The 27,175-nt window shown below is 42.4% G+C and overlaps 1 protein-coding gene across 1 annotated transcript in view; it reads right to left on the bottom strand.

Moving 5' to 3' along the window:
• Window positions 1-21,613: 21,613 nt before the first annotated feature.
• LOC142198157 (serotransferrin-like) overlaps window positions 21,614-27,175 on the bottom strand; it is a 28,716-nt gene continuing 23,154 nt past the window's right edge. Inside the window, exons 12-17 of the mRNA XM_075269042.1 lie at window positions 26,150-26,308; window positions 25,531-25,681; window positions 24,045-24,109; window positions 22,990-23,168; window positions 22,019-22,205; window positions 21,614-21,785 (exon numbers count right to left, since the gene is read on the bottom strand). Coding sequence (XP_075125143.1) covers window positions 21,745-21,785; window positions 22,019-22,205; window positions 22,990-23,168; window positions 24,045-24,109; window positions 25,531-25,681; window positions 26,150-26,308 — 782 coding nt within the window. The 3' untranslated portion in view covers window positions 21,614-21,744. The remainder of the gene's footprint in view (window positions 21,786-22,018; window positions 22,206-22,989; window positions 23,169-24,044; window positions 24,110-25,530; window positions 25,682-26,149; window positions 26,309-27,175) is intronic.

Here is a 27,175-nt window from a genome sequence, read left to right as displayed (position 1 = left end):
GTATAAGCCGGGGGGGCTTTTTCAGCACAAAAACTGAGCTGAAAAATTTGGCTTATACTCGAGTATATACGGTATTTTCTCAAACAACAATGATAATTGGAATGAAATAGATGAGTATTAAGAGGTCTAGAACTTGTAAGTGTTACTATGAATAATAGAAGCTTCTTATGTATAAAACATTGTTGTTATTAGTATTTCATGTTTCTGCACAGTTACTATTGCACAAGAAACTGGAATTCATATAACAAATGATTTTATCTTCAATACAGTTTTGTAATAACCAACATCATCTGTTGGCATCCACCTGAACATCGATTTGATGCCATTCTTTTTTGCATCTGGCACTACAGTTGCGTTGATGACTTTTGGGAAATCTATAAAACTGCAAAACAGCATATATCATAGAATTACATGAAATGTTTCAAGTGGTGAGCAATGAAAGAACACGAACCCCATAGATTATAATGGGGTCTGTGTGTTTTCCGCCTGCAAAATGCCATGTTGGCCTCTTCAACAGAATCCTTCTGCCACAGTGGATGTCTGAATCTGCGCATGCCCACACTGATTCAAACAGCCGCTTTATTGGCGGAAAGAGATAGAAGCTTTTTTCTCTGAATGGATAAGAAATTTGGAGATGGAACCATTTTGCATTCACATCTTCTCAGTGAATATCACAGATAATGCTGTACTGCTCAGACAGCATGTAAACTGATGTACAAAGAACCGTGTGACACTATTAATTTGTTTTAGACCAAATCAACCTTCTTGATCTAACACGGTAAAAAGGCATCTAAAAAAAGACATGGTAAATCTTTTACAAATATGTAATTGGCCCATGCAAGAAATATATTCCATAAATTTCCCTCAAAATACAAGCACACAAAGCTTTTTCTTTGTAAGGACTGTAAATCTGTGGAATAACCTACCCAAGGAGCAGGTCACAACAGTAACAGTTGACAGCTTCAAAAATGGCTTAGATGCCTTTTTACAGCAAAATAGCATTGATGCTTATAGAAATGTATAGAATTCTCATTTCCTTCATTCGTCCCCTCAATCATGTCGTTTCGCATCCCTTGGTTGAACATGATGGACATACGTTTTTCAACTAACTACTAACTAGAGATGGGAGAACCTGTGAAGATTAGTTTCGGGTTTGGGTGATTCAGTCCAAAGATTCTATTCGGGTCAAATATGTTTAAAATATTGTGTATGAAAGTGTAAAGGCTCCAGGACTCAGTCTAGCCAATTTCCATCTCTCTAAGGCAAACACAGTCGAAGTGATGTCAGAGTAACAATGACGTATATGTCTACGGGAAAATGGATGGCAAAGGCTACAAACTGCTTATTTAACCGTACACTTTGCTACCACTTTCTTTTATGCTTTTTAACATTTAAAATACTCCAAGAATTAGCCTGTTTTTGGGAAAGTGCTTGCCTGTGTTTTTTTGCTATACACATATGGGGTTATATTGCAATAACAATGGTTTTATATGAAAATTATCCCCGGGATTTGTAAGTAAAACACGTTTGTTATTTTGGAGAAAAAAATTGTGGTAGTGTGTCTGGTTAACAATTTTCCACTCTGCACCATTCTATTACATTGCGCTGAGTGTGTAATGAACGCTCAGCACCGTAAAAGTATAGCACTGTACTGCCGTAACGATTGGAGCTGTGCCCTATAGCATTACTTCTGGACCAGCTGAACCAAGTTACTTTTAGGATGATATAAGGTACAGTCACTGACACAGACTGGAGCCATCAGTGTGACAATTACACTGATAGATGAGCCTGGTTGTCCCAATCACAATAGATTGTAGAGGGGGAGTTTAGTGAGGTGAAAACCAGTTAGTAGGGAGTTACAGAACTCCAGATAAGAGTGCATTAGGGTGACAAAAAGGGTTTTGAATGTTTTCATGGAAGGCAATGGGCAGATTTTGGGGATGTTTTTGAGGTGCAAGTGGCATGACTGTGCAAGCAGTGGCGTAACTACCGCCATAGCAGCAGAGGCAGCTGCCACAGGGCCCGGGACATTAGGGGCCCAGTGACAGCCACTACCGCTGCTATCATTATACTCGGGGGGGGGGGTCTTTTCGGACCCCCGAGTATAGTGTTTGGCGGACCGGGAGAGGTAAGAAACTTAAAAAACACTATTACTTACCTCTCCACGATCCTGGCCAGGGCTCCTTCCTCTCTGACGTCACATGAACCCGACCTGCATCCCGGGTCATGTGACGTCCGATGTCATAGAAGAAGGACGGCAGCGGACAAGACAGCGTAGGAGCAGGGGGACAGGTAAGAAACAGTAGTTTTTTATGTTTTTATTCCCCCGGGTCTCCGATTAATATACTTTGGGGTCTGAAAAGACCCCAGAGTATAATAATTGTTTATGAGTGTCCACAGTGGGACATAATACTGTGTGCAAGAGCCACTATGGGGGATAATACTGTGTGCAGGGACCACTATGGGGGATAATACTGTGTGCAGGGGCCACTATGAGGGATAATACTGTGTGCAGGGACCACTATGGGGTATAATAATGTGTGCAGGGACCACTATTGGGGATAATACTGTGTGCAGGGGCCACTAATGGACATAATACTGTGTGCAGGGGCCACTATGGGGGATAATACTGTGTGGAGGGGCCACTATGGGGGAGGGGCCACTATGGGGGATAATACTGTGTTCAGGGGCCACTATGGGGGATAATACTGTGTGCAGGGGCCACTATGGGAGATAATACTGTGTGCAGGGGCCACTATGGGGGATAATACTGAGTTCAGGGGCCACTATGGGGGATAATACTGTGTGCAGGGGCCACTATGGGGCATAATAGAACACGTAGGAATGCGTTGGAGGGGGTCGGTCGAGGTCTTTGGCGTCAGTGTCGGGGGGGGGGGGCATGTCAAAAGTTCGACACGAGGCCCCGCCATTCCTAGTTACGCCACTGTGTGCAAGTAATTGGATATTGGGGTAAGGTAAAGGTCTAATTCAGACATAACACACGGTATTGGGCATGTTGTCTCGGTGTTATGCAAAGACAACATGCTGGAATGGAAGTATCAGGGTTAGGTTGGTTAGTTAGGAAGGTGAAAACAGCTGTTTAGTCTTTGAAAGAGTCACAGACTCAGGAAAGACTCAGAGAGACATGACGTTAGAGACAGTAGAGAAACAGTGACGGGTGTTTTGTAGCAGTGGATGTCACAGGAGGGGGTATATAGTAGGGTGTCACCAGTAAAAGGATGACTACATTGAGTGAGAAGAGGAGGGGACCTGGGGAACCCCAACAGCAAGGGAAAGACATAGGGAGAGATAAGGGGAGAACCAAGAGAGAGCAGTGTCCTTGAGGCCGACACAATGGAGCATAGTGAGGAGGAGCTGGGGAATCCATGGTGCTCATTGCTCCAGAAGAATAAGAAGAGAAGTTGCCATTAGATTTAGCGAGAGGTCCATTTCAGCAGAGTGTAAAAGCCAGATAGTAAGAGACTTAGCAGAGAGATATAGGATTAGGCAAGAGTAGAAAGAGTGTTCCAAGATTTTGGAGAGGAAGGGCAGATTGGAGAAGGGTAAATAATTAACAGCACAGGACAGGTCATATGAGGGCCTTTTCAGTAGTAATATTAGAACAGCATATGTGAAAGGGGAATGGAAAGATTTCAGAAGAAATAGAGCGGGTAAATATTTCAGTAAGGTAAGTAGTGACAGCCGATATCAGAGACTGGAGAAGGTGTTTGGGGATATGGTCACTAGTACGGGTGACAGAGCAGGAGGAAAGATGCTGGATCTTCTGTAATTGACTCTGGGAATTTTGGGGATTGGGAGATCATTTCCTGATGGATAATATCAATTTTGTCTTTGAAGTAATTGGCAGTTCCTCAGCAGAACTGTGTCATATGCGCCTGCACCTTGGAAGTTAGAAGTGAAACATTTCAGAGAGTTGTTTCGGATTATTGAACAGTGAAAACATGAAAGCATAAACTTGAAGTGGAGGAAGTCTGCGCGTGTCCATTATTTTCCCTACAAACGTCAAACACTCTTAGAGCACCATTAAAGTGCATATGTGGTGTGTGCCAGGGTTGCCTCCATCTGTGTCAAAAGGAGGGAGCTGAACAAGAGGGTTTAGCCACAGGGACCTCACCAATAAAGAGATAAAAGCATCCCAGTACTGTGTAGAAAGCTACGTGCTGCAGGACCGGGTCACTGACACCATCATGGTTGCGGTTATTAGAGGTTCAAGTGATCAGACCCTCCATAATCAGCAAAAGATAATATTTTATAACAATGTTACAGATAAGCTCTCTCTTACCCATGCTCACAAGATAAGTGATATGTTCCGCCCTCTTAATATATCAGGTGCACTCCCATGCACAAGAATTTAAATCTGTGCAAATTAGGAACGGGTGCAAACTTCGTAGGTAACTCTTGGCAGTTTTCTGGCTCAAGTTATACTAAATTTGCCAACCAACCATACATTCCACCTCACTCCAATCCCTTTCGCCAAAAGTGATAGTGACGAGCAGAATGAGTGATGTGGTGCAAGAAAGGACCATGTCCCAAAGATTAACACCCATCTACCCCAGAAAACTGGCATAAATAGATTAAGAAATACCCCAAAGTTTGAAGTTCCGACCACACCAAAGGAGGGCATACACTATCTACAATTATCAGCCAAACGCTCATTTGTCAGAAAGGTGGTCCTCTTAACCTTCCCATATACATTCACACTGGCCAAGTATGCATGTGGGAATGGTAATAAGCTGCTGCCAAACATCTCTGCTATTGATTTATCTCCCTTTTGGCCACAATTTAATTCTGTTTCATTAGATATCATCTGGGGATTAAACCCAAGAAACACACTATTAAAGGCTCACCCTACTGACTGAGCAACAAGCTCTATTAGTTTCCATAGGACACTTCTTTCTTATACCAAGCTTCAATAGTATTGTACTGTTTCTACAAAATGTATTGCTATTGTAACATCTCTGCCTGTTTGGGTCTCTGCGCCACCCTCTGCTCGCGTGCTGCAACGCAGGAGGCGTGTGTAGTTTGGTTCAAGGCTTAAAGTTTTTGGTCGCACTGTGTGAACACGGCTCTACTGCTGTGATTGTATTTGCACCACACCCGTCTTCTGCCCTTGTTTGTCTCTGCTCCTCTATTGGTTAATCTGGCCTTGCCCTGTGATTGACAGCTGCCTTCCTGTCAACTCCAGGGGTGGGTTCTTCCTCCCTATTTAACCTTGGCTCTCATTCACACCTATGCTTGCTATTGCCATGTGTATACTTGCTCTTTACTGTCCCTGTTTTTACTTACACTATTATCCTTGACCTTTGGCTTTCCTCACTGACTATTCTTTGGACTCTGATTTGAACTGCATCGCTCGCATCTACTTTCCTGTCTGCATGATTCATGCGGGCAGCGCGCGGCAAGCACATGGACCCCGTTATAGTCTATGGGGTCCGTGAGCTTTTACTGCACAATGTTAGCAATTGCATTTAGTATTCCATTCAGGGGGTCCCCATGTGGACTCCTCCAGATGGAATACCAACGCAGATGTGAACCAAGCATAAGGGTCCACTTTGCGGAAATGCAGTGTATTTTGTTGCAGATTTTGCTGCATTTTTTGAGCCAAAGCCAAGTATTTCCTATAAATATTCATCAGAGGCCATCATATGTGGTCACTCTATACCACCATTGTTTCATGGTGTTTGTCTGTGCTATCCTGACGTCAACCACAGTTCTAACTGCTCTCTATATTTTGACCCCTATATAAAGATGGAAAATATAAATAAATAACCTGAAGTGAACGAAAAATATTTTATAGCCCTTAAAATCACATGTGCAAATAAAAATGAAAATATGCCTGGGCTTGAACCAGGAAAATTGGTTCAGAAATGGTTAATATACATATAATAATAGTTTGCTCATAGGTGGCTGCTGAATTACACGCCCTGCTTCCTGCTGTCATTTGGACGCCAGTTTTCCTAGACTTGTTTTCTTCATAAAATTGCTTTCTCTGCACTTTCCTGAAATTATTTCTTGAGAATAAAAAAAGAAACTCAGTTGTGTGCACCTGGTGGGCTAGAGGTCTCACAGCATGCGTGACATGTCCATTGCTGGACATAAAGGAACATAAATAGCCTCAGGTATTAGCAGAATGAATGAGTAGAAACATTTGTGTATCTGTAATGATGTTTCTTCACAATACACTTACCATACATGGATCTCACTTCATATGGATTATCTACCAAATAACAAAAGCTATGAGATGTTGTTCCAATCTGAGGCTCACTATAACATCCATATATTTATTTATCTTACATTTAGATGGATAGTATAAGTGATATACAAGAGTGAGCAGTGGTGCAGGCAGACATTAGCAGCGCTTACCTGTCTATCTAGAATTGTCAGGACCTCTTTCCACTTCTATTCTGTTACACTCCTGTAAAGATTTGCACAGACTAGACTTTGTATTGGGTGAACAACAAGAAACCGTTTGTTTATAACTGAGTTTTTTTTTTAAAGATTTACAAAGGCAAACTCACGCACTTTGCTATTAAAATAGCAGTATATGTTTAATGATAGAACGTTGAAGGGGTATTCCCATCTACATAATTATTTTTAAATTTGGAGATAATTAAAAGATAAACATTTTCGCAAATATAAGTAATTAAAAATTCTGCAGAGTTTGGGGGCATTGAGGGCATTGAAGTGAATGGGAAGTGCCGGCGTGTACGGCTCGGCATGAGCAGAGCTTGCCGTACACGCCATAGAAATTAATGGAGCTGCTTTATACGCCGCTTATTCTGAACGTGTTTTACGTTCAGAATAAGCTTCAGTATACGTAGTGTGAATGCCCCCAAACTCTGCAGAATTTTTAATTACTTATATTTGCAAAAATGTTTAACTTTTAATTATCTACAAATATATATGATTATGTACATGGGAATACCCCTTTAACTCTTGCTCAAAAAAGTTCCAGACAAAATAATTTTCACTAATAGGATTATCGTCAGTCAAAAGGTATGTTTAAAGAATGTTTATAGAGCAGAAATTGCTGTATTGAAAATACTGTTAAAGAATTTAGATTATTGGCAATAAAAGAGTTAACAGTGGAAGCAGTAGCAGTACAGATTTCAGGCAGCAGTCACTCACTGAACCTGTCCTTTCTATGTCTGTTCAATCCTATTCTAGCACTACTAATCTTACTAATCTGCCTGTGTATAATTGCTTGATTCTCTAAGTCCTCCTATAGCTATTGCTGGTCATATTGAATGTTCTGAATTTTGCTGTCTATGAGTAAGCTATATGACATTAGCATTGTAAGGTCCACCTATCACTGTCTACTAGCTGAGTGGCAATTAGATGTTGCTATCACATGATGTAGACAAGAAATTTCTGGCACTCAAAAATGACTTCCAAATGTAACAAATTTATTGCATCCACCAAAAATGTTGCGGTCCCGGTACGGACCTTCATCAGTTTACGGATGAGAAAGAGGTAAGCACGCATAGAATGGAATGTGGTAAGGTCAGGTCACAGGCATTCAATCCCAAAAACAAGCTGGTTTCAGTTGCAATTGTCAATGGAAAGATAGTCAGACATTATGTATTGGAAACTGAGAGACTTATAGAAACTGCCAAGTAATAGTACTTAGGAAAGCCATCATAACTGTACAGGTACAGGCATAAATGCAAATGTTTGTGATCTGTTGCATATTTTACCAAACAATGCCCTCTTATTTGGCCTCCCAGTTTAATGTCCACCTTACTTTCATTCAGTTTAATGTCCCTCTTCATCTGCCCCCACAGTTCATTGTCGCCCCTTAACTAATCCCCATTTTAATGTTTCCCTCATCTGACCCCCAAGTTTAATGTCCTCCTCATCTGACCTCCCCAGTTTAATGCCTCTCTCATCTGGCCTCCAAGTCTAATGCCCCCCTTCATCCATAGATGAATCTTAAAGGGGTTGTCTGCTATAAAAAAAAAATCAAAGCAAAGTTATACTATATTAATCTATAGGATAATTCTGGATTAATAGAAGGGGCTCCAACATTCTGGATGTTCAGCAAAGTAACTTTATGAGTTGAGCCTGATGATCTCTGTCCTATACGTAACATCACTGGGATATTTGCCTGTGACATTCCTAGATATAGTATATCACTCTGCACTATAACTCTTTACCCTGCAATGTTTATTGTCCATAACTAGTATTCTTGCAGTACTACTTCATTTTGATTATTACCTGCAGTACATTCTGTACATTGACATCACTCGTATCCCTATGCACATTTATTACTATTTATTGCCTCTGTATATCTAAAACGTGATATTATTGTATTAATCTCTGGATTTCAACACTCTACAGTTTATTATCTCTGTGCTATTGCGTAAGTATTTCTTGTGCCTGTACTGTGACATTGCTATGTTTACTGCAACCCCTTCCCCACCACCCCCGTACTGGGATTTCACAACACATATTATTCTCCTTGTGCTGTAAAATATCTCTGATTATTGTTCTTGTGCCGTAATGTTGTAAAGAGGGGTAGGCTTTAGTTGGAACTGACTGATTACCCATACTCTAAAACAACCGACAAGACAGATTAATAATAAAAAATAAAAAAAAGATCAAAAGAAGTTAAATTTTACAGGGTATATATTTGGTAAATACAGTCTTTACACCATAACTCCCATCCGCCCGAAATCAGCAGGACAGTCCCGGATTCTGAGTCCTGTCTTGCTGTCCCAGTTTGCAGGAGGTATAACCTAGCTTCAATTCATTTGCGTCCTCTCCAGACACAGATGAGTGGAATACAGCAGGAGCCATCCATGGACAACCGCTGCCTCACTCCTACGCTGTACATGTGTGCTCTGGCCCTGGGAGCTGTAGATGCAATAGATAACATCACTCACATTGCACCTGCAGCTACCTGAATACTCTGGTTGAAGAGAACTCAGACAGGGCAACAGGGGAGCAAGGAGAGGTGAGTATCAGTGTTTTTTATGTTTGTTTGCTACCAGCAGGAAGACCTTATACTGTGGGGGCAGTTGAAGGGGACAATAAACTGGGGGGCCAGATGAGATGGACATCAAACTTTGGGGATTGTCAGATGAGGAGGACATTAAACTGGAGGTTCAGATAAGGGGGCATTAGACTGTGGGGTCAGATGAGGGGAACATTAAACTGAATGGGGGGGTCAGATGAGGGGGGCATTAAACTGGGGGTTCAAATGAGGAGGGCATTAAATTTGGGGGCCAGAAGAGGGGGGAAATAACTTGTGGGCCAGGTGAGGGGAACATTAAACTGGAGGTGTCAGATGAGGAGGAAATTAAACTGGGATCATATAAGGGAGAAAATAAACAGTTGCAGTAGATGAAGAGGAACATTAAACTGAGGGAAGATGAGGAGGACATTAAACTGGGGGGGCCAGATGAGGAGTGCATTATACTGGGGGTACAGATGAGGGGATATCAGAGGGGTTATTAGATGAAGAGGGTCATTAAGATGAGCCAGATGTGGAGGGGGACAGTAAACTGTGGGAGCACCAAGACATTTTAATGTGGGGGTGACTAGAGGCATTATACTGTTTAGGGGTACAAGAGAAATGGATGGGAATGAGCGGATTGAAAGTCTGTCTTTCTATCTGTTCTTTGAAAGTTGGGAGGTATGTTTACATATCTGCTTCAATTCTCTCTCACTCTGTTGTCAGCTCTTCGTTCTCAAGCTGGTTCCCCACAAAACAACTCCCATAGTGACAACTCTTCGTTCTCAGCTTCTTGTATTAACTTTTGCACCACTAGGCACTTGTACTTCTCCAGCTTAACAACCACTGAAGGGTACCTGAGTTTTTATGAAAAGATAAGATATCTGCAGTGTCTTAATGGACTGTATAAGCCTTCATACGGGATTTCTAGGGTTGAGCGAGTAGTGAGATATTCAATATTCGATATTCATTACGAGTAGATCCTCAATATTCGACCGAATATCGAACCCCATTATACTCTATGGGGAAAAAATGCTTGTTTCAAGGGAATCTACAATTCGACTAAGTAAAGTCACAAGTCCACAATGACACCCCAGGACATGATACCAAAACCTCTGGAATGCAACTGGGACAGCAGGGGAAGCATGTCTGGCGGCATCTAACACACCCAAGTCTCAGGATTACCCCACTATCAAAGCCTATCAACTAGACACTCCAAACTCAATATGGAAAATGGAAAAATACTTGGAAATCTTCTTTCCTCTACATTAGTATGGACAGAAACACAAATTTAACTCTAAAGAAACATTAGAACAAATACTTAAAGGGTCCCCACTTGTCAACATAAATGATAAAACATAACTTTTACTAAATACACTAATAAAACTCGTCCCTATTCAGTCTTTCTTACTATGAGATCATCACCCTCTTTTTGTTACTAAATAGGGTATAATAAAGATTTTCAGTGAGCACATTGATCAGGGAATAAGCACAAGGTTACATCACACATGCGGAATGGATGTATATGTCCCCGGCACACCCCCGGGTCCCGACTTTTTACACCCTACCAAAGATACACAAGGGGTATCCCCCCCTTAAGGGCCGCCCTATAGTCTTGGGCATAGGCGGGTTGACGCAGGGAATTAGTGAATACCTGGACAAAGTATTACGTCCGTTTGTCCTTGCGCTCCCGTCCTATGTCCGGGACACAATGGCCATTTGGAGGGCGTCCGCATACCATCTGGGGCGGCCCTGGCATCTTTGGATGTGGAGGCGCTCTACAGCTCCATCCCCCATGACAAGGGGTGTGGGGCTGTGGGGCGCTTCCTCGGAACCCGGGGGAATCGTTTCAGGGACCATAACAGCTTTATCATTAAGCTGTTGGAGTTTACTCTCACACACAACATGTTTCTATTTGATGGCAAAGTGTACCATCAGCGGCGGGGCACCGCGATGGGGTGCCCCGCCGCACCAACTTATGCCAACCTGTATCTAGGTTTATGGGAACAAACGGTTGTGTTTGGGGAGGACCTTGAAAAATGGACGGAGCATGTGCAGCTTTGGCTGCGTTATATAGATGACATCATGATAGTGTGGACAGGGAGCACTGAGCAATTTAATGAATTTGTGAATCGGCTTAATCTGAACGATCTGAACCTACGCTTCACCTCCACCATTGACAAAAAACAGATACCATTTCTTGATATTACCATCTCGATTACGGATGAGGGCACACTGGAAACAACTTTGTTTCGAAAAAATACCGCGACTTACTCAGTATTGGCATGGGACAGCCACCATCCCCTGCCATTGAAGCGGGGAATACCAAGGGGACAATTCCTCCGCGTTAGGAGGAATTGTTCCACACTTTTGGAATATGAGAAACAAAGTCAATCCCTGTTAGATAGATTCCTGGGCAGAGGATACCCGAGGGGCATCTTGGAAAAAGCACGAAATGATGCAAGAGTCACCCCAAGAGAGTCCTTACTTGTTCCAAAGGTTAGGGAACAAACATCTAGGACAATACGTATGATAGGAACATATAACCAACATGCGATGGAGGTCTCTAAGATCTTTGAGAACTATTGGGGGATACTGAAACAGGATAATGAGATAAAGGACTTACTAACAATACGTCCCTCAATAACATATAGGAGAGGCAGAAACCTATCTGACATTGTGACAAAGAGTCATCTTGCTCCCGTATCCCCTGAGAGCACCTGGTTGGATGCAATGAGAACTACAGGGACATATAAGTGTGGCTCGTGTAGGGCATGTGCCTATATCAAAAAAAGTACGGAGGTGGTGGCATATGGAGTAGGTAGGAGCTTTAAAACACGACAATTCATAAACTGCAAAAGCGAGGGAATTATCTATGCTACGACCTGTTCCTGCTCGGTCAACTATGTTGGAAAGACTAAGCGAGAGTTCAGGAGAAGGATCCTGGACCATATAGGGGATATAGTCCACAAGAGAGACACCCCGGTAGCAAACCACATATTGCTACACCATGCGGGCGATCCGTTTGCAATTAAGTTCCAGGGAATCGAGAGGGTACCTAGGTCCAACAGACGGGGAGACTGGGACGGTTTGATTCTCTGGAAGGAGACTCAATGGATCTTTAGATTCAAGTCAACTAAACCGAACGGTCTGAATGAGTCTATATCGTTTTTACCCTTCGTGTAAACGCCATATAGTGGGATCCGTAATGGTTTCAAGCCCTAATGATGTATAAATATGTGGCATAACATCTGAACTACAAAAGTGGACAATAGGACCTTTCTCAGTGGCGTCATATTAAAGAGATAGTGGCTGATGGACACGCATGTGTAGGAATCGTCATCCATGGTGTCCACTAGAAGCTATAAACTCGTGCTGTTTGTGAATCCCTTATGTATGGCTCCTCCTAATCTATGAGTACTGATGTGGAAGTAAGGGACTATACGTTACACTATGACAATTGGAGTGTTTATTATGATACTGACCCACTCTGCCACCTTGGATAGAGAGAAGGCCATGGGGGATCATCAGATGGACACTGTGACTATGTAACTACACCCCATTCTCACACTTTGAGTCAGTGCAGGAAGGTACCGACCCAATACCGGAATTACTGAACTACAGCATCTGTAATGGGCAGATTGGAGAGTCGGGTTTCTAAATGGAACCCTGCTCTTGCCCTGAATGTATGGACATAAGAGGTGGCAATGTATAAATACATCGGGACGTGTTTAGTCAATACCACTAAATAGGATACTCACCTGTCTGGTATTCTGTTTTGGACTCAAGGGTACACTGTGGGGGTAGTAGTGAAACATGGTGATGGGATGTACATATAAAAAATGATATAACCCGTGACTATACCTCTAGTTTATGAATCGAGAGCTCTATCTATCATCATAGATTAAAAATTCAATCTGTAACAACTAGGGGTACAGGGTAAAATTTGGGGATCCGATATGGGTCCTTGCCCCCCCGCTGTGGACACACATACATAGGTGGCAGCGGTGAACAGCAGGATTAATAAATAAACTCCATGGGACTGCAGTCAGGCCATGCAGCGCTGCGAAAGAAAAGATTTGTGCTTTATTCCTTGCTCGCGCATGTGCGAGCATCTCTCGGCCCGGACCGGAGAATTAACCACGCCTCCTGGAATAGGACTCACGCCCAGCCGCACGATGATTGGTGCGGCAGGGCAAGGAGGGCGTGTAGTAGGGGCGGAGCCGGCCCGTCTCGCTCTATATAGATTCGGGCGGACACAACGTCCAGTGTCGGTCTTTAAGTAGCGGGGCCAACCACCGTGGTCCCGCGAACTGCGGTTTTAACCGCACATCGGGTGCATATTTGCAGTAATATCTACTCCCCCTGATGAACTATTTAGGGAAACGCGTAGGGGATGATTTGAATTAGAAATGGACATAGCTATGGTTAGCAGGGGTAATATCTAGTGGTGAGAGATAGAGATGGTGGAATGACTGACTGCTTTACGCCCACCTGCCTGAACAAGATCTCTTACCTACCTACCCCCTGCAGTGTCAGAACCAGATATATTAGTGCCATTCTAACATTTCAACATTGCAACAATGTATTTGCTTTATATTGAACAGGCACCAGTAATTGTGTTCATACAGTGATGACACCTCTATAATGGATGGATAGGAAATAAGTCAATGTAGATTGGGGTGCTGTGGACAGGGGGTTGATTAGTTATATGACCAGCCAGCTGCTGACACTCACCTAGCAGTACTTATTCCCTGATCAATGTGCTCACTGAAAATCTTTATTATACCCTATTTAGTATCAAAAAGAGGGTGATGATCTCATAGTAAGAAAGACTGAATAGGGACGAGTTTTATTAGTGTATTTAGTAAAAGTTATGTTTTATCATTTATGTTGACAAGTGGGGACCCTTTAAGTATTTGTACTAGTTAAGTTTCCCTACACCCTTGTATACTCACTAAAGAAACATTAGCATGCACCTCTTTAAATCACATTGCCCATGACAACCACAGATGGCATGGGCAATGGGAAATCCAAAAGCCCCAACCCTTAACTGTCATTGTTTATGTGTGTGATGTGGTGAGACCTCCAAAAATTACTTTTCTGGCCCTTCACGTGAGCCCTTCCAAATTAAGTTAAAGGTCCTTAAGCCCTTGAGGTGATTTGAGCCTTTTACCAGCATAGTTTTAGGCCCTTTAAGTTAGTTCAGCCTTGCACCAGCAGAGCTTTTTGCCCTTCGGGTGAGTTGAGCCTTTAACCAGCGTTTTCTGCCTGAAGAAAGCAATAGAAGTGAATGGGAGGCGAAAACCGCACATTTTTTTTCAAAAACACTTTTTTGCAAAAAAAAAAAAAAGGCACTGAAAAAAACGTGACGCGTTTTTTTCTGCCCATTCACTTTACAGGAGGGGAAACCGCCTGGCTTTTTTTTTTAAAGCTGTTTTTACAAAAAAAAAAAAAAAAAAGCTCTGAAAAAAAGCTTGGTAAGGTCCAAAAAAAGCTTCCTAATTAGGAAGCTTTTTTTTCCGGTGCCAAAATAAGCCACATGTTATTTACGTGTGAACTAACCCTAAGAGGACCTGCTGCAGGCTGCTGTGCCCATTAAGGACTTTCCTTTAATAAACAATTTTGGCATTAAGTCCAGAGGGAAACTTTTATTTAGAAGACTGCAAAGGTGGAGAATTGGCTGCAACCACTACCGGTAATGGTCCTCTAATATCGGACTCTACATTACCTCTACATGGTTCTGATCAGGTGTTAATAGCCCATACAACATGCTCCAGTACTTTAGCTGTAGATCAGAAACCACTTTCCCTTCCAACATCAGATTTAACCAAGCTTCATCATCATCATCATCATCATCCTGCTGAGATGGAGCCACTAAAGGAAACCTTGCCTTCAAAGGCATGTCCTGGAGCTGCGACTGAGCCAAATCTAAACACAGAGTCGTTTGGAACTGAACAATATTCAAAGTGTCAAAAGACTTTAGAGATTGTTGAAAGTAATGGGATCCAGAATGAGGAGTTCATCACAAGGCTGATAGACCCAACTCCAAATGCTGCAGCCCAAGCAACCAGCAGTCAGACTAAGATTGTCTCTTCTTCAGGTAAGACACAAGATTCTTTGGAACCAGAACAGGAAAAGCCAGTGATTGCCATTGCAGCAGTGCCTAGGCCATCTGTCAGAGCAGTTCATTCAGAGATTGAATTGGAGAAAAATAAGGACATTTACTGTGATCGAGTCTTCATGCACATTAATGGGAATGGACAACCTAACGTACAAGATCCTCATGCTGAGCTGGCCTCATTACTGAACACGATCAACCAGAATAATCAGGGCTGGAAACAGCCATCACACCTTACCGAAAGGAATCACCCTCGGTTTGGAAAGAAGCCATCTAAACGTTGCACCTTTAATTGAGTTGAGCATTGCACCAGCAGAATATTAGGCCCTTTGGGTGAGTTGAGCCTCTAAACAGCATAGTTTTTGGCCCTTTAGGTGAGTTGAGCCTTTTAACAGCAGTTTTTTGGCCCTTGAGGTGAGTTGAGCCTTACACCAGCAGTGTTTTAGTTTTTGGCCCTTGAGGTGAGTTTAGCCTTGCACCAGCAATGTTTTTGGCCATTGGGGTGAGTAGAGCCTTGCACCAGCAATGTTTTTGGCCCTTGAAGAGAGTTAAGCCTTGCACCAGCAATGTTTTTGGCCCTTGGAATGAGTAGTGCCTTGCACCAGAACTGTTTTTGGCCTTTGGGGTGAGTTGAGCCTTTACTCAGCAGTGTTTTAGTTTTTGGCCCTTGGGGTGAGCCCTAAAAAATTAGTTTTCAGGCCCTTGGGGTGAGCCCTAAAACATTAATGTTTTTTTTTAAAATTATTTATTAATGGTGATGGTGTTGGAGGAGGAGGAAGAGGACAAGGAACTCGTGAACTGGCACAGAAACATGGAACTGTGTCTCATCAGTACTGTTGACGGGACATGCTGGTTGCGGGTCCACAATATCTGCTATCCACCCTAACATAGGTTCCTGGTGCTCGGGCCTCGTCAGCGGGGTACCCTGCACCCTGCTTGACGTTGTGGCACTGCTGGCTGCCCCTCTCCAGTAGCTAAATGGATCCGCAGTGGAGCTACTGCGGCCTGGATCTCCAGCTGGATTTCGACGTCCACATCCCCGTCCCTTTCTGCTACCCTGACGCATCTTTGGCAGGTTCAGTATATGTACACTGTTCCTGCAGTGTAGCTCTGAAAAGAGCTGTTGAATTTTTCCTGCCTAGTTCCTGCCTCTATCTCACCCTCAGTACAATGTCTCTCCCTATCTAACCAAAACGCATCTTCCACGAATATGGCTGACACTATTCTTATAAATCCAAGGTCACCTGATTTAGCCAGCCAATGACTTTTTCCTATTTTTTTTTTCGATGCCTATGTTTTCCTGCTTCCTGTCCCACCTTCCCTGCACAGCTATTGGTGCAAAAAAAGCGCCAGGGAAGGTGGGAGGGGATACGAATTTTTACTGTGTGGTATTCAATTGGAATCGAATATGTCAAATACACTAATATTCGATCGTATACCTACTCGATCAAACGGTATTCGCTCATCTCTAGTGATTTCCCATAAGTGAATCTTCTGCTAATAGCCCATTTATGGCTGCAACACATTTTACATTTTTCTTTCAGGCTGGGAACATGTACAATAAGAAGTGGTAATGGCCCCTCCCCTAATAATTCTGCAAGAAGTAACTGAAAAATATCTGACAAACATGAACATAATAAGTACACTGGACTGCAAATACAGGGCATGATGCAGCTAAAAAGATCCATGAAACAGAAAAATAAATCTATAACCACAGGCAAGGAAACTGCTTTCTCTATTTAATTAACATCTCATCAGCAATAATGCATACAGCAAGAAGTAGATACAAGTACAAACCAGACTTGAGAAGTGCAGAATTTTCTGCCCTGTGCACAGAGAAAGCTGTTTGTAGACGTGTGGAGGATGTGTAGAAAATCAGCCCTTCCTCTCTCCATTCACTTTGTGAAGAGACATTCCCCCTCCTCTCACTGTGAACAAGTCTAAATTCACAGCCACAACCAAGGACAGAGGTTCACTAGAAACATGGAGTGAACAGCAAATTAACTAGTAGGGAGACACCTAGTGGCAGGCAGAAAACTGCAACATTTTTAAAATAAATTGCATTATGTTTTTGTCAAGAATCACATGCGCTATATAATGAGTTGTTTGAAAAGTTAGTGACCATTTAAGCACACACTCAATGTCATGCACCCTTAGCTGCTAGCTTGTTTTGCAGATTCAGTGTTCTGCTGCTGAGCACACCACCCACTCTTCCACTCTTCCTATCTATGTATCTGTAAGGCTAAGGCCCCACGGGACGACGCGCAGCAATAAAGCGCTGCTGGAAACCGTAGTGGTTCTTCCTGCAGCACTTTAAACAGAAAGTTTTGCAGAGTTTTCCTCTGCAGACTTTCTGTTACAATCATATCTATGGGGAAACCGCCGGTGGGTAGTAGATCTTACGACTTGGTAATGTTATAAAGTAGCTCACATGCTGACAAAGTGTGAGCACCCCTGCCCTACATTATCTCCCCCATTACTGTCTGCAACTAGCTTCTGGTCATGCCTGGCGCATCTTCTATACCGTATATGACATCATTACTGTAAGATGTTCACCCACCACTGTCTATTAGCTGTGAGGTTGTCACCTGATGTCCGGTAGGGGTAGTCTGCGTTATACACACGTGTCTCTACTGTATTTCCTGCTTAAAAAGGTGGTGGTGGCTATTTTAGTTCAATCAGAATGAATGTCCTTATGTTCGATTTCGTTAATAACCAAACAATTTGGAATATTTGGGTGGAATTCGATTCATCCATCTCTAATTTTATTATAATGAGGCCTTCTACTAAAATAAAATATTCATGTTTTCCTCCATCAATCTGCACTCAATTCCCCAAAATGAGAAAGTAAAAACAGAAATTTTAATGGTTACGAATGTATTCAAAGGAAATGCTAAAATTTCACATGAACATAAGCTCCTCCAATTTCTCAAGCTCATCTTTGTGATGTTTCTATGCCTTGATTGATTGCCTTAGTTTGACATGATTTGGTAAGACGTCCCTTACTGCATTGTACGCACTACTCTAGTATTGTCTGACTAATAATTGATATTCTCGCAATGTACATTACATAGGGGACACTTCCCAGGTAGTATTAGTCTCATTTTATGTAGTATTTTATGTTTGTTACATTGAATAAAGATACATTGTGGGTTTTTTTTATACTTCTGTTGTTCTGTGCAAGTTTTTGATAGGTGTTGCATGTTTTAGTCATTCTCAGGAAAGAATATGAAAGAAAGTCTTCCTTGATGGAAAAAGGAAAACTTGCTCTAAAGCCACCTTTTGGAAGGTAGCTGCCTATAGATTAATGCCTTGTTTTCCAGAAACCCAGTGACAAGACTACAGTCAAGACAGAGAATCTCCTCCCAAAGGAAGAGTGCCCCTTTCTTTTGAAGAAGATAGTAACATCTTTGCCCGTTTAGACTTCTGCATCATCCTCTGATTGCATGCTACGGTGCAGGAGGCATCTCCATTTATGATTCTCTGTTCCTGTTGTTTTAGCACAGCTGAGAATTTGTTGCAGTGTACCAGTCCAGCCAGTGCTATGGGTCCCTTTGGTTAGAGAAAGTAGCTCTTTGATTGACATCCTTCCTTGCCAATCAATCCTGGGGCGGATTCCTGATACCCTTTATATAGTTTTCCCACCCTCTCTTGGTAGCTTGCTATTACTCACCATGAGGGTGCTAGCGTTACTATTTCTATTATTATCTAGCTCTGACCTTTGCTTTCCCTTTGACTATTCTTCTGGTTCTGATTCTGTACTTTGCTTCCCGATTGGTTCTAATTCCTGGCTCTCTTGATTACCCGTGTCTGTCTGTTTGTCTTGTCTTTGTGTATTCAATTGTATTTTAGGAAGGCACTGTCGGCCAGTTGTCCTCTACAGCTTAGGGTAGTTGAGGCAAGTTGGTAGGGACTGGGGGAGGGTCTTTGTCGTTCCCATCCTCCCAGGTTCCAACAGCAGCACTGGGAAATTGCTTACGGGCAATTCCATAACAGAGATATTCTGGCTTGGATCTAAACCCAGATCTTGCTACTTGATTCTGGAAAACCAGGCATTGATCTTCAGGGAGGTACCTTCAAAACGATGGCACTAGAACAAGTTTAACTTTTTCCATTATTGAGGATTTATTTGCAATTTTCTCCAAAAAAAATCCTTATCAGGGAATGTATGGTCTATACATCCATGTACACAGAAAAGTGGATTCAAAATCTTGTTAAAGGGGTTGTCCACTTTCAGACCAATATGGAGAGAAATGTTATTTTTTTATATAATAAAAAGTTCAAATATAAAGCATTTATCAATTCCTCGTGGTTTTCTAGATCTCTCCTTTCTTTCATTCATTTTGCTTACTCCCATTGGATAAAAATCAGTCTATGGTCATGTGATATGCAGTCCAAGGTCATGTGATATACAGTCCATGGTCATGTGATGGACACACAGGTGTACAGCTTGTTACAGTCACAGCCCAGTAGTCAGACATCTTCCTGGTAATGAGCTGTGCACATGCGTGGCCCGCACATGACCATGCACTGTGGTCATGGGATGAATATGATAAAACTTTTTATTATACAAACAATAGCATTTGTTTCTCAATATCGTTCTGAAGTGGACAAGCCCTTTAATGGGACATGGTAACCCTTCTGACTTTAGTCAGTCACAGAAGTGTAGTGTAAATTGAGTATATAGAAGCCTATTGCTATAGGTTGAACATACAGATGTGGTCACGCTTACCTTAGCACGAAACCAATTTAATACAATTATCGTTACCCTTGACAGACTACAATTCACAATACAACCACTGGGTGGCCACACAGAAGACACATATAGAAAATAGCTCTTGTAACAGGCTATTCAAAATGTATGTTATATTGAAAAGCTTGTCTTCTTGACATATCTGGAAAAGTAATGAAGCACACATCCATTTGCTTAGCCCCCTTTTATTGTATGCCTTATGAGTTCGAGCCTTCATCTAATGTTCATTATCTCATCCTTCTGAGTTATCAACAGTCTGTCATTTTGTTTCCTCCAATTACCATCGTCACCTTTCCAGGGAGACCTAATATTAGGTGGATGGCATTGGACATTTACAGATATAACCGGAGATATTGTGTATTAGGTGCCCAAAGCAAAATAATCAGTGCAGTGAAATCGTAATAGTCCACCAATAGTGATAGTAAAAAAATATATCATATAGCATGTGGTGTTTTCTGATGCATCCTTGAAGTGACTGGTAATGGTGGAGTGTCTGCATCCACTGGGGGTTTGATCTAATATAATCTATAAACTACACATATAAATTAGATCATATTAGTTCATTTATGTGTGCCAATAATAGCACTAGCGCAATCTTGATCTCTATTTCTTATATGTCCTATTCGCATTGGGATGTTCTGTCTGAATTTTTTATTTTTTTTGTATGCATCTATTTACTAAGAGAGGAGACCTTTGAATGAAGACTCTAGGCCAGGGGTCCTCAAACTGCGGCCCGCGGGCCACATGCGGCCCGCCAAGCACTTCTGTCTGGCCCCGCCAACAACGCCGGCAGGCGTGCATTTATAATGAAGCTTCTGGGGAGCTCGGGCCAGGCCATGAAGCACACTTCACTTTACCTATTGCAGGGCACCGCTCCCGATGTCTGTGCGACCTGCTCTGCCTCCGGCCCACTGTTTAAAAAGTTTGAGGACGCCTGCTCTAGGCCTTAGGCCTGGTTCACATCTGCATTTGGGTCATTCTGTTCTCCTCTCTGCATGAAAAATGTGAAGAGAAAAGTCCTGCAAGCAGGGCGTTTCTCTCTGTATTTTTCACGTGGAAACCGAGTGGAAACCACATGGACCCCATTACAGTCTATGGGTTCCATGGGTTTCCTTAGGTATAGGTGTCCGTTTAGTGGGTGACCCAAGTGGACTTACCGAATGGAAACCCATGCACAAATGTGAACCAGGCCTTAGGTTGGTTGCGCACAGCAGTGTGCGGGTCTCCGGCTGTGACTGAGTGGCACGGCCGATGTACAGACGGCGCATGGATGTCATCCTCAGCCCCATTCATTCAATAAATAGGAGCTGTAGAGTCACGTCCAGAAAACTGGACAGGAATAGGACTTGTCCTGAGTTTTGCAGCTCAGACCGTCGGCCCGCATACTGATCCATGTAGTACACAAATCATGTGCACAGGCCCAAAGAAATAAATGAGTCAGTGTGCTATCTGGGAAAACTCGGATAGCACAATGACCTAGTACACGGTTGTCTGCGAGGGGCTTTAGCCTGAATTTGATTTTTTTTTATTGTGTGTTTCAATGGCTTCTATCTTATCAAATTGAAGTTAAACTCTGCTACATTTGTGTATACAATCCATAAATCTAAGGAATCTGAATAAGTTCTAGAAGACTGAAAGCATCTCATGTAATACAGATTTTATACTAAACGCTCCCTATCTATTTCCCTGAGATGCGTAGACCCAGGTCAATATTACACGCTATATAAATGATGGTGATATAAGGAAAAAAGATTCTGTAAAATAAAATTTCAGTCTATTTATTGAAAGATGAAGGCATATTGCATGAGTGTCAATGCAGAACATTTTATGGAGAAGAACAAGGCGATAAATGAAAAAGAATATAGATGGAAAGCCTTGGTCAGGACTAGACCTTTACAACTTGCAGGTATGGAAGGTACACGCTTTCAGTAGTTCTGTGGATACAAACCAAGAAAGGAAGATTTAGGCCATGGGAAAACATTGTGGTAACGCAAAACTATAGTAATTTTGCTATTAAAATGTAATAGACTAGTTGGACCACCACTGCTCAAAGACAACAGTCTTATTGTAATGGCCAAGGATACATTTACATTGATTTTTAAAAGAAATTTAAGAATCTGAGAAGCTAAAAAAAATTATTATCAAGATGGTGAAGAAGATAAAGTACCTGATTTTCTACAGGCATTAGCTGAAGCTATGGCTTTGATGTAGTCCTCTCCAAGGAAATCTGTCATAGTCCCAGTGACTTCACGTAGGCATTGTGTTAAATCCTTGAAGAGTAGGTCTGAGCGAGTTTGGGAGTAAAACATACTGAACATCTGGGAAGATTTGTCTTCCTTCCTTCCAAATTTATGCTGGAACGAAGAAGTAAAAGACATAAACGTTTTGTGGATAAGTAGGAGCAGGAGTCTTCTTCTTGGAGTTTTGGACAGCACAAACTAGCTCAGATGCCTTATGACACAACATAAAGAAGTGGAAACATTTGATAGTAAAGATGGTCTTATAAGAAATAGGGCTGGAATTGAAAGCAATGGAGCTTCCGAACTGAATGTCGACAAGCTGAGATCTTGAACATGACATCACAAGTAGGTCACATTACACTTTGCATGGTGGGAGAATTGTGGACCGATTAAGATTGAACCAGATCTAACTTGACTTTTCTAAAACGCCAACACAGACCACTTTTAGGGTTCATCACCCATGAACCCGTATTAAAGTGTCATCATGATGTCATATCCCATTTGACAAGTGAAGTCCAGTCAGCATCCTCTGTGGTCCCCAAGGCACATGATGTCATCAGGGAGGCCAGAAGAGGACCTGAGGAAGCTCCAAAGGATGCAAGGCTGCCCAAAGAGAAGTGGGAAGGTGAATATAACTGTTTATTATGTTTCAGCACCTATTCTACTCTGAGATCTAAAGATACCCCAGAGTATAATAATCACAACAAGATTGGTCCAAAATGAATATTTGGACCAAAGCACCCGAATCCGAAACAAAATGTCAGAGATTCACCCATCTCTAGTGAGGAGTAGGGGTACTATCCTTACAGAAGATATAGGTGAATTCTAATACAGTTTCCAGATCATTTCTGATCAAAAAAATTAAGACCTGGAAAACCCCCTTAGGCCTTTATCTTACCTGCTGTTCTTTAAGAATTCTTAAAACCAGAGATCTTCTGGTTGGTGTAGCAACCACAACATGGGTTGGAACATTAGCAAGGTTACACTCTCTATATTCAGACAGAGGCCTGGTAGTTCCATCTGGGCACAATAGGAGAAAATCCTCTTCCTTTTTACCATTTAGCCAAGCAGGATTGTCTAGAAAGAAGATGTCATGACAATGTGGTTTAGTTAAGAAGGTTATCTTTATAAAATAATATTAGATCATGTTAGAAAGCTCAGGGGCTTATTTGGTACTCACTGGATGAATGCATATACTGTAGAAATAGCAGATCAGAATCAGAGAGGCCCCAAAGCTTTATAGAAAACTGAAATAAAATGGTGCTAGGTCTACTTCCTAATAAATGTTCCTCCAAGCAGAAAGTGGCTTCCCATAGGAATTGGTATATGCCTAAAGGGAGTCCATCACCAGGACCCAGCATATCAACTTGCCAAAACCCTCATTGCATTGTGGCGGCATGCTCCTGTTTTAGGCACGCTACTGCCTGGCTACGAATATATCCTCTACTGGGGGGTTGGGAGAACAAAGCCATCAGGCACATCACCATGGTGCAAGTGCAGGATGTCAGGAAAGCTGTGTAGTGATGTTCCTGTACCCAAGAACATCAATCACAGCACAGGGAGCATGGATGGCTTGACTATTTCAGTTGACTCTCCACCCCTTGCACCATAAGAAGCAGATCATTTCAACACCCTCCAGTTGCTTTATAAGCTATTGGCTCATTTGGGCTGCGAAATCCTACTGACTGGTTCCCTTTATGGTCTTATTCACGTGACCGGTACCTGTGGTATCCGTATTTTTTGCAGAAGCCATGTGATTAATGTGTTTATTCATGTGTCCGTGGGTTTTTGGTGCACTGTAGTTCCATAAAAAAAACATGGGAATATTACATTGGTTGAAGCTGCTTCAAAAATGTGATCGTGTCAGCTAATCCCCACAACAATGGCAACAAAGATGCTGAGAGAATTGGTAATTTGTATACTAAAGTGGGGAGAATGTATGGAAAAGCTTACCTTTAAAGATCTCAAAGGCAGTTGTGTGCTTCAGGAAAGCAACTTCTCCTACCTCACATAGGCACCTAATGGAAGCAGAAGAAATACATAGTGTTTCAGTAAATCATATAAAATCATTTATAAAATATGAGAAAGGTGAGAAATGATTCATAAAATTCACCACAAAACCAATGTAAGCAGCATAAGACATGACAGAGTATTAGGCCGGGTTCACACGATGTATTTCGGCATGTAATGTGGCACGTAGACGCCGCGGGAGCTTTTGCGGGCCATATACGCTCCCATTGTTTTCAATGGGAGCCAGTACCGTATACGCTGCGCTATTTTGCGGCCGCCACAAAATCACGGCCGCAAAATAGCGCTGCGCTTACGGTACCGGCTCCCATTGAAAACAATGGGAGCGTATACGGCCCGCAAAAGCTCCCGCGGCGTCTACGTGCCACATTACGTGCCGAAATACATCGTGTGAACCCGGCCTTAAATGTCAGTAAGGGAATCAGTAACCAGGGGCAAAGATATAGGGGTGCAGTGATAACAGTCGCTACCAAACCCTAAACTGTGAGGGGCCCCGAATGTCCTTTTGATAGATAAAATATACCACTATTCCATATGGAATAAGGTAGCTAGGGGTCCCATTACAAATTTTGCACTGAAGACCAGAAACTTCAAGTTACGCCTGTCAGTAAAGCCTGACCCAACTGACTTAAAGGGGTTGTCTAGGCAAAATTGAACAACCCCTTTAACTATTAAATCAGCCAGGGGCAGTAAAAAATTTGTCAAAATGCATACTCACCTATCCCTGATGTCCCGGTGTCCTCCTGGCGTGTTACAGTTCTTCTTCTGGAGTTCCACTGAAGCCGCTGATTGGTCCCAGGAAGAGACCTGTGATGTCACAGTTATTGACATTGCATTCGATTTGCTGATTGGGCTTAGCGGTCATGTGACTGCTGAGGCCAATCAGCGGCTTCAGTGGAACTCCGGAAGAGACCCGTTAAGCAGAGGTATCGGACATCGGAGCATCGGGGACAGGTGAGGATGAATATTTTTTCCAATACCCCCAGTTGATTTAAAAGTTAAAAAAAGAGTAGTCCATTTTTACCTAGACAGCCCCTTTAATTTGTAAAATCTCATTCATTTGCCTACTGTTGTATTTTTCTGTGGATTTCACTTGGTAAGGCAATTCCATCCTGAGTGAATTTATCATAATTTTTAAAATGAATGTGCCATAAAATTTTCTCCTACCACCAAAACCAGATCGCCACATCTACAGACAGATTTGTATGGAACTGTCCATTCTCCAGAGACAGAACCATAACATAACAATGGCTCTTCCTACTATGTGCCAATTATAATACTCGTATCAACTTATGTTGGGGTGGTCCTGTGCGGCATCTCAGACACCAGGGGTTGGGATTAGTAACTCTTATACCCTCTTTAGCTTTGCTCCGCCACAGATTTTAAGCATGAACATTATTATTACACGTACCTGAATGCTCCATGATAGCCGTAGTACGATTCTCTTTTATTTGGGGAACACTTTGTGCCATCCAGTGATTTCTGTGGGTCCCCAACACACAGTTTGCAGAGATTAGAATTGGGATCAGCTCCAGGGGCGCAGCTCTCTTTAAAGTAAGTTGCTATAAAATGAAGAACAACATGAAGTGAGTACCTTGGTCAACATTTACTAATAGATGTTGTAACCTTAGAAGAGTCTGAAAATGCACCAGATTTATCACAGTGGCTGATGATGGATGATAAATCGGGTGTACCTAAGTTTATACCACCAATTAGGAAACTTTCAGAATTTTGGTGCAATTGGGCCACACATTGTCACAACTTAAGCCACGACCCCATTTTATCTGCTGTGTCAAGCCCACTTGTCGAGCTAGATAAAAAAAATTCTGTAGTATTTTATAGAGGTTTTCCATTTTCTAATATTGATAGCCTATCCTTAAGATAAGTCATTAATATTAGATCTGCAAGGGGCCAGCACCCAGGACCCCTGCAGGATAACTTGGTAGGCTTGTCAGGGATCTGAAAGTAAAATGAATTAGACATACAGTACAAGTCAATGCTCATTGTAGAAATATTGACATGAGACTTACACATATCACATTTGCCTGTCTTTTTAAAAATAAGACCAGTAGGGATAACCCATCCAGCTGTGCGCCCAACAGCCGTGTGACATGTTTTTTTGCCTTCCAGATTATTCCATGTGATATCCTTGTCAGTTGCTTTCTTAATAGCCACAGCAAAGTATGAACCTTTAAAGAGATAAAAAGGTTTTTGGTTAATAAAAAAAAACAAAAAAAAAACACATAGACAGCAACAATACTATAGCCTGAAGTTCTTTTTGGAAACATTCAAAATTACTTTTCACCACCTCAACCAACTCCATCATCCTTCAATAGGCGCTGCTCCAATAATTTGGGCACAGTCAAAATTATTTCTCTAGCCCCCACTGTTCCTAAGCAATAAGTGCTGCTAGTGTCAGCACAATTATGCTCTCTGCTGTCAGGTGGGCGGTCCTTGTCGTTCTGCTCTAGCCTAGGACCACCTACCTGACAGATAGTATAATTGAGCTGAACGGAAATGATTGCCTGGAGGAAGAAGGGAGAAACTCTAAGGGTGCATGCACACTGAGTAACGCCGGGCGTGTATGAGAGCCGTACACGCCGGCATTACAGCAGACTGCCGAACACTTTCCATTCACTTCAATGGGAGCGCTCGTAAACGCCGCTGTTACGAGCGCTCCCATTGAAGTGAATGGGAAGTGTTCGGCAGCCCTGCTGTAACGCCAGCGTGTACGGCTCTCATACACGCCCGGCGTTACGTAGTGTGCATGCACCCTAAGGGCCCCTTCCCACAATGTAATGCGGCGCTCATTCTGACACGTAAACACGTGTCAGAGTGAGCGCTTCAAAACAGAATCCCATTGACTTCAATGGGTTCCATTTAACGTACGTAACACATTGAAATCAATGGGTTAAAAAGCCTCCCATTGATTTCAATGTGTAGCGCGCATAAGACAGAATCCATTGAAGTCAATGGGATTCTGTTTTGAAGGGCTCACTCTGACACGTGTTTACGTGTCAGAATGAGCGCCACGTTACATCATGCGAACGGGCCCT

The sequence above is a fragment of the Leptodactylus fuscus genome, chromosome 3 (assembly GCF_031893055.1).
Source record: "Leptodactylus fuscus isolate aLepFus1 chromosome 3, aLepFus1.hap2, whole genome shotgun sequence".
In the NCBI taxonomy this organism is placed as follows: domain Eukaryota; kingdom Metazoa; phylum Chordata; class Amphibia; order Anura; family Leptodactylidae; genus Leptodactylus; species Leptodactylus fuscus.
Note: the sequence above shows the minus strand (reverse complement) of the source record. Positions and strands in the feature narration are given on the sequence as shown.